Here is a 9014-nt window from a genome sequence, read left to right as displayed (position 1 = left end):
TTATTTAATACTTTCCATATTTATTATTTTATTCATTTCAACTTATTTTTAGGCTGACTTTAAAGGTATAATCCTTACCTTTTGTTCATGTGAGTCAGCATAGCTGATCTCTTATACTTGAATTTCAATAAGATTTCCAAGTATGAAGTGACAAATGTAAGGAAGTGAACATCACTGGAGTCTACTGGCTACGTCCAACAATGCATCTGTTCTAATTGGATGTTAGGCACCAACTTGGATTGTTGTTGTTGTTGTTGTTGTTCAGTCGTTCAGTCGTGTCCGACTCTTCGTGACCCCATGGACCATAGCACGCCAGGCCTTCCTGTCCTGCGCTCTCTCCCGGAGCGTGCTCAAGTTCATATTCATTGCATCCGTGATGCTATCTAGCCATCTCATCCTCTGCCGTCCCCTTCTCCTTTTGCCTTCAGTCTTTCCCAGCATCAGGGTCTTTTCCAGGGAGTTTTCTCTTCGCATTAGGTGGCCAAAATATTGGAGCTTCAGCTTCATTATCTGTCCTTCCAATGAGCACTCAGGGTTGATTTCCTTTAGGATGGACTGATTTGACCTCCTTGCAGTCCAGGGCACTCGTAAGAGTCTTCTCCAGCACCACAGTTCGAAAGCATCAATTCTTCGGCGCTCAGCCTTCCTTATAGTCCAGCTCTCACAGCCATACATTACTACTGGGAAAACCATAGCTTTGATTAGACGGACCTTTGTCGGCAAGGTGATGTCTCTGCTTCTTACTATGCTGTCTAGGTTGGCCATAGCTTTCCTCCCAAGGAGCAAGCGTCTTTTAATTTCATGGCTACAGTCACCGTCTGCGGTGATCTTGGAGCCCAAGAAAGTAAAATCTGTCACTGCTTCCATTTCTTCCCCTTCTATATGCCAGGAAGTGATGGGGCCAGATGCCATGATCTTAGTTTTTTTAATGTTGAGTTTCAAACCAGCTTTTGCACTCTCCTCTTTCACCCTCAACAAGAGGCTCTTGAGATCCTCTTCGCTTTCTGCCATTAGGGTGGTATCGTCTGCATATCGGAGGTTGTTGATAATTCTCCCAGCAATCTTAATTCCGACCTCTGATTCATCCAACCCGGCATTTCTCATGATGTACTCTGCATATAAGTTAAATAAGCAGGGTGACAATATGCAGCCTTGTCGTACTCCTTTCCCAATTTTGAACCAATCGGTTGTTCTATGTCTGGTTCTTACTGTTGCTTCTTGACCTTCGTACAGGTTTCTCAGGAGACAGGTAAGGTGGTCTGGTACTCCCATCACTTTCAGAATTTGCCACAGTTTGTTGTGATCCACACAATCAAAGGCTTTAGCGTAGTCAATGAAGCAGAAATAGACGTTTTTCTGGAATTCTCTTGCTTTCTCCATGATGCAGCGAATGTTGGCGATTTGATCTCTAGTTCCTCTGCCTCATCGAAACCCAGCTTGTACTTCCGGTAGCTCTCGGTTTGCATACTGCTGAAGCCTAGCTTGTAGGATTTTGAGCATCACCTTGCTGGCATGTGAAATGAGCGCAATTGTGCGGTAGTTTGAACACTCTTTGGCGTTGCCCTTCTTTGGAATTGGAATGTAAACTGACCTTTTCCAGTCTACTGGCTACGTCCAACAATGCATCTGTTCTAATTGGATGTTAGGCACCAACTTGGATTAGCTAACAGTAAAGACATTTATGATATCAGCACCTTCAGGTTAGTAGATAATAAATGCGAAGAAATGAAACAAAATGCCATCTTTTGATATGAAACTTTACATTTGCATGTTCATAGATTGAGTTTTGTGAACAGGCTTTAAACTATTATCCTGATGGAAGAAGGTCAACCAAATCTCTATACTATAATAGAAACAGCTATACTGCTCAGAACTGTGATCATATGCAAATTTCTTTGGCAGTTATATTTCAGTTGGCTAGTACACAACAATGGGAAAGAGTTTTGCCCAAATTGGAACTGGGTTCTAATTGGATGGAAGCATTTCCAGAAAGGCTCTGAAATTTTTAATGGATTCTGAGCTCATTTCAGAAATATCTCAAGGAAGTCATAGAACACCATCTGAGGACATATCTGGGCTGCAGTAAACCCACTTTACATGCCATGAGGACTTCTGCAGATCAAGGAGTAGATGAGGTCACTAGGCCTTTCAGCCCATGCCAGGTGTCAATTTCTGGATTCTCCAACAGAGCAGACTGACTTCATTCCTAGCTTGACAAAGACTTTCCAGAGTTGAACTGAGGAGCTTTGCTCATCTTTCTTCCTCCTCCTCCTCCTCCTCCTCCTCCTCCTTCTTCTTCTTTACATCTTGTCTAAAATGTGGTATTTATTGAGTTGATCAAAGCACTTTAGACAATCTAAAGGCCTGTTTATGTACTTCCATGTTCATCATTCACCTACTGCAGCACCAGGTGACACCTCTTAAATATAGATGAGCCTTCCCAAATGAATCAGCACAAGTAGGAGTTCTGGTTTATCTGCTGACAAATAAACATAAAACTTTTGAATGGAGAAAGTTACAGCTACACATTCAGCTGAATGTTTTTAAGTGTTGAGTAATAAGAGCTCAAGGATGATGTACATCATGGGCATTGACTTTTAATCTTTCCCTTCCCTGTGTCTTTCCCTTCCCAGTTATTTGGCAGAGTTGGTTGTGAGGCACGCTACTCTTAGGCGAACTCAGTCCACAGATTCCCAACTCTTGGTGGTTTCTTGGACTAAGGTGGCAAATGCTAGGCTCTAGGCATTTTCTCATCTTGCCCCACGATTGTGGAATTCTCTCCCTTTATATCTCTGTATGGAACCAGAGTCGGACAAATTTAAATGAGGCTTGAAAACTTATTTGTTCGAGTCAGAGCCATAGGCATTGATATATGGAGTGAGGAACAATCGGTTTGTAATTGGGTTTCAGATTGGTCAGTTTTTTTATTGATTGGCTGTAAGTAGTTAAAATTTGGATTAGTAGTTTATTTAATGTGTAGTTATTTACTTTGTCTATATTACTGTGTTGTATGTTTTGGGGTTAATTGAGGGACAATGACTGTTGGTGTCTGTGACATTCCTTAAGCCACACATGTCTCCTGGGTGGTGCTAAAGAACAGTCACTTTGAAGCAAACATATGAAGCTTCGAAGTTACGGCAGCCAGTCAATCCTAGTGATCTCCTGGCTATATTACATCACATCAAATTATGCCTCGAGGCATGAACATAAATGGTCCTTCTCAGGACCCCACAACAAAGAATCTTGGTCCTGTTACCAAGATTTGCCAGATCAGTATACAGGGAATAAGTAGGTCTAAGTGCCAAGTCCTACAACGGACATCGACAAAGTTGCAGTCCAGGAAACTCATGCTGAAAATGAGGACCAAATCAGACAGAGAGGCAGGATCCCTGGCTATGACTTGCTGGGAGCAAAATACCACCATGCTTATGGAGTGGCAACATATGTGAGGTCATCAACTGAAAATGCCCAACTGTGCTAAGCCTCTAATCTCAACAATATCCATGAGGTAACTGTAAGAATAGGGGAATTAACAATAACTAACATATATAAACCCTTGGCTATTAATTGGCCCCTACAAGTTATACCTCTGTCTCCACATCCAGCTATTTACTTTGGAGATTTTAATAGTCATCATACTCAGTGGAAGTACAGTGAAACTGACGAAAATGGTGAGGCACTTGAAAACTGGGCAGAAGATAACAGCTTGTATTTGATATTTGATTAGGGTTGGCGGAGAATTTCCCTTAAAACTTTGGGGGGACGAGCGCCAACATGTTCGGCCCCCCGAACAAGTTTTGGGGAGAAATTCTCCGCACTCCCCCCACCCCCCGCACCCCCCTGGGACGGGACTTACCTTTCCCGAATGTCCCTCCCGGCGGCGGGTCCCGGTGGCAGTTCGTCGGGTCTTCGTCAGGGGTGGGGGCGGCAGCCGATCTTTCGACCGGCTGCCGCCGCCGCCATTCCAATAAAACTAAAAAAAATAAAGGCCCCCGTGATAGGCTACGTGATGATTAATGTAGCCTATCACGGCTAGATTTGCAAAGTCAGCCATGATAGGCTACGTAAATCGTCACATAGCCTATCATGGGTGACTTAAAAAAAAAAAAAGTGCGTACTGCTAATGGCAGCCCCCATAGGGAGCCGCCATTCCCATTCCTTATTTGGTCGCTGTAGTCTACGTAAAGATTACGTAGACTACGGCGAAAATAAGGGCAACGCTATTTGCGTTGCCCTTATTTTCGCCGTAGTCTACGTAAATCTTTACGTAGACTACAGCGACCAAATAAGGAACGCGAATGGCAGCTCCCTATGGGGGCCGCTATTTGCGTACGCGCTTTTTTTTTTTTAAGTCACCCGTGATAGGCTATGTGACGATTTACGTAGCCTATCATGGCTGACTTTGCAGATCTAGCCGCGATAGGCTACGTTAATCGTCACGTAGCCTATCACGGGGGCGTGTTTTTTTTTAAAAAAAACCTTTTTATTTCGCGGCCGGGTGAGGCGGGAAGCCTCCCCCCTGGCCTGAATTTCGGCCGGGCAAGGCGGGAAGCCTCCCCCCCGGCCTGAACTTCGGGGGGAGAGCAGCGAAGCACCTCCCCCCCACCGCGAAAAGCTGCGAGACCAGGTAAGTGGCTTTCGTGCACCCCTATATTTGATGGAAAGGACAGAGGAACATATAAGTCAACAGCTTGGAGAAAGGAATACAACCCTGATTTGTGTTTTGTGACCACCAATGAGGAAAAACTGCCAGTGAAAACCTCTCGACTGGTACTAGCAGACTTCCCCCATAGCCAGCACTGCCCAATTCTGATTGAAATTGGCACAAGTATACCTCTGATGTCATCCTTTCCCTGCCCAATGTGGAATTTCAAGAAGGTGAAATGGGATGTCTTTACTGAAAATCTAGACAAATGCTTGGGCTGGATCTCCCCTAAATCTAACAATTATGAGAGACTTACAGGTGCATTTATATGTGCAGCAAGAAAGGCTATTCCTAGAGGATACTGCAAGCAATATATTCTGGGGTGGAATGATACCTGCAAGAACCTGTAACAAGAATTTTTTAAAAATGAAGACCATGTTATCGATATAGCACGGTGAGTAGGGATGGGGGAGAATTTCTCCCCGAAACTTCGGGGGGCCGAGTGCCAACGCATTCGGTCCTCCGAAGGTTCGGGGAGAAATTCTCCCCCCCCCCCGGGATGGGACTTACCTTTTACGAATATCGCTCCCGGCGGCGGGTCCCAGCGGCGGTTCGGCAGGTCTTCGTCAGGGGCGGGGGCGGCAGCCCATCTTTCGACCAGCTGCCGCCGCCGCCATTACAGGAAAAGTAAAAAAAAAAAAAAACGCCCCTGTGATAGGCTACATAATGATTAACGTAGCCTATCACGGCTAGATTTGCAAAGTCAGCCGTGATATGCTACGTTAATCGTCATGTAGCCTATCACAGGTGACTTTGAAAAAAAAAAAGCGCATACGCTAATGGCGGCCCCCATAGGGAGCCACCATTCGCGTTCCTTATTTGGTTCCTGTAGTCTACGTAAAGATTTACGTAGACTACGGCGAAAATAAGGGCAACGCAAATAGCAAATAGAGTTGCCCTTAATTTCGCCGTAGTCTACGTAAATCTTTAAATCTTTACGTAGACTACAGGGACCAAATAAGGAATGCGAATGGTGGCTCCCTATGGGGGCCGCCATTAGCGTACGCGCTTTTTTTTTTTCAAAGTCACCCGTGATAGGCTACGTGACGATTAACGTAGCCTATCATGGCCGACTTTGCAGATCTAGCCATGATAGGCTACATAAATCATTACGTAGCCTATCACGGGGCTTTTTTTTTTTTTTTACTTTTCTTTTGAAGTTCGCGGCCGGGGAGACAGGGCGCTTCTCCCCAGCCTGAATTTCAGCCAGGCGAGGCGAGAAGCCTCCCCCCTGGCCTGAATTTTGGCCGGGCGAGGCGGGAAGACACCCCCCCCTCGCATGAACTTCAGGGGGAGAAGCGAAGCGCCTCCCCCACCCACGAAAAAAGCTGCGGGACAAGGTAAGTCCCTTTCGTACATCCCTAACGGCGAGAGAAATGGATGGAGACCATAGAATCGGTCAATTTTAAAACGTCTAGTAGAGAAGCATGGTCTTTGCTACGGAAATTAGGGGGAAGTAAGAAGAAAATAAATGATAAGACACACATTTCAGCCAATAAGATTGCGGCACACATATTGTCTACATCTAGAGCTACAAGGGACAAAGTCCATACAAGACAAATTAGACAAAAACTTAGTGCTCTCAAAACTACTTGTCCTGAACAATCTGAATATTCATGCCCTCCCCCCCCCTTGAAATTACAAATGCACTCAAGGATATAAAAGCTGGCAAGGCACCTGGTCATGATGGTATACATCCTGAATTCCTCCTGCATTGTGGAATACATGGAAAAAGATGGTTGGCAGAATTCTTTCCGGATATCATGGAAACAGGTATAATACCACACAAGATGAAGCAAGCAAAAATCATCGCAATACTCAAACCGGGAAAAACAAATGACCAACCAAAGAACTATCAACCAATTGCACTGCTAAGCACTCTCTATAAGCTTCTCGAAAGGCTTCTGCATGATAGAATCAGCCAGAAGATACTCCAGATAATTCCAGTGGAACAAGCTGGATTTTGCCCCACATGAAGCTGCGCTGACCAAGTGCTTTCACTAACAACCTATACAGAAGCAAGGTATCAGGCGAAGCAAAACACATCAGTTGCTTTTATAGATTTAAGTGCAGCATATGATACAGTGTGGAGACATGGACTACTTTATAAATTAATACAAGTAACCTCATGCCAAAAAACTACCCAACTTATTGATAATATGCTTGCTGGAAGAACTTTCTCTGTGACTATAGGACAGGATACTAGCGTCCCTAAAATTTTAAACAATGGACTACCACAAGGCTCGGTTCTTGCACCTCTCCTTTTCAATCTATACATAGCTGACATACCACACACAAAGTCGAGGATGTTTGGCTACGTGGATGATTGGGCCACACAACATAAATCCTTTGAGACAACTGAAGATGTCCTCACTTCCGATCTAGATGTACTGGATAAATATTTCTGTAAGTGGAGGTTACAGCCCAATCCAACAAAGACGGAAGTAACATGCTTGCACCTTCATAATAGATCAGCAGACAGAGAGCTCAGCGTTCAATTTAAGGGAAACCGGCTCAATCACAACATGCATCCCAAATATCTTGGGGTCACACTGGTTAGAACACTTCCCTATAAAGAACCCTTGATGAAGACTGCTGCCAAACTGAGAAGCAGAAATAACATTCTACACAAACTATGCGGCACTTAGGGATGTACGAAAATCACTTACCTGTTCGCAGATTATGCTGATGGTGGGGGGGGAGGTGCTCTGTTCCCCCCCCCCAGAATCCTCCTTGGCCAGCTGTACTCCGTGGCGGCTCTACAGAGAAGCCGGCCAGGCCCAGCCAGGCCAGAGCCATCCGCAGCCAGATTCTGGCCACAGAGGGCTCGGGGGGGGGGGGAACCGCATACGCAAATGGCGGTGGCTACAGCCGCTGCCATTTGCGTTCCTTATTTTTGATGTCTTAATCTACGTAAATATTTACATAGACTAAGACAGCGAAAATAAGGGGAACGCAAATAGCGTAGTGGACGCTATTTGTGTTCCCCTTATTTTCGCCGTCTTAGTCTATGTAATTATTTATGTAGACTAAGAGGGCCCAAAATAAGGAATGCAAATGGCGGCGGCCGTAGCCACCGCCATTTGCGTATGCCTTTTTTTTTTACCCAGTTGTTTTAGGCTAAGTAAGTTTTTACGTAGCCTAAAATGTCTGGGTAAAAAAAAAAAAAGGCATACGCAAATGGTGGCGGCTGTAGCTGCCGCCATTTGCATATACTTTTTTTTTTTTACCCAGATGTTTTAGGCTATGTAAAAACTTACATAGCCTATCACATCAGTGTAAAAAAAACCCCAAAACCTGCAAATGGCGGCAGCCGGTCGGAAGACCAGCCGCCGCAGCCACCACTGCCGAAGCCGCCGCCGGAGCCGCCGCTGCCTGGAAGATCCGCCACAGGTAAGTCTTGTCCTGGGGGGATCCGCAGAGGGTGGGGGGGCAGGCCATTCCACCACAGATTTGGGGGGGGCGAATGCACTGGTATTCGGCCTCCCTGAGATCCGTGGCAGAATTCTCTGCCATCCCTAGTGGCACTAGCTGGGACTCGACAACGGATACGCTAAGAATGACCGCACTCAGTCTGGTTTACTTAGCAGCAGACTACTGTGCCCCGTGTGGCTTAATAGTCCACACACGAGAAAGATCGATACACAACTGCATGACTCAATGCGTATTGTTAGTGGGATGATACGATCTACTCCCACACACTGGCTGCCTGTTTTGAGCCATATACCACCTCCGGATGCAAGACAAAAGAGTGCCTTTCTTCAAGAATACCGGATGATTATTGACAATCTCCAGCTACCAATATTAAATGATATAACCTACTTGGAGTAAAACAGGTTAAGATAGAGAAATCCAGCCATTTCTACTGCTAAAGCTCTTCTAGAAGATGATTTCAATATCCACAACACGTGGAAACAACATTGGCTAGGAAATTGCCCTCCACAATGCCAAAGCTTGCCCTGCATCTTGGAAAAACCACCTGGATTTGACCAGCCCCGTGCGATATGGGCAACCTTGAACCGAATTCGCACGAGTCATGGTAGATGTGCAGATGCCCTTTAGAAATGGGGCAAAACAACATCATCAGATTGTGACTGTGGGGCTGAAAAACAAACTATCCAACATATAGTGACAGAGTGTCAAAACTGAGCCTACAATGGAGACTTTCCTGATTTCCTGGCTGTGACAACAGAAGCAAAAAACTATATCTGTAACCTAGACATATGTTTGTAATTTTCCTGTCTATATTTTATATTTTACATTTCATATTTATTTTGCTGTATGTTTTTATTGTAATGCGATGTAAATG

At 45.0% G+C, this 9014-nt stretch overlaps 1 protein-coding gene across 2 annotated transcripts in view; it reads right to left on the bottom strand.

Moving 5' to 3' along the window:
• Nucleotides 1-1747: 1747 nt before the first annotated feature.
• The window catches only part of LOC146344252 (uncharacterized), an 84897-nt gene continuing 77630 nt past the window's right edge, over nt 1748-9014 (bottom strand). The window contains exon 5 of one of the 2 annotated variants that reach the window (XR_014792599.1): nt 1748-2476. Coding sequence is in view for 1 of the 2 variants with exons in the window: in XM_084860340.1 (XP_084716466.1) it covers nt 2450-2479 (30 nt within the window). In the remaining variant the exon portion in view is untranslated. Of the gene's footprint in view, nt 2480-9014 lie in introns of both variants that reach the window. The other variant, XM_084860340.1, reaches the window with a different exon arrangement.

The sequence above is a fragment of the Heloderma suspectum genome, chromosome 5 (assembly GCF_057233095.1).
Source record: "Heloderma suspectum isolate Gila_16-S chromosome 5, 16-S_ref, whole genome shotgun sequence".
NCBI lineage: Eukaryota > Metazoa > Chordata > Lepidosauria > Squamata > Helodermatidae > Heloderma > Heloderma suspectum.
This window is presented reverse-complemented; position numbering and strand designations above follow the sequence as displayed.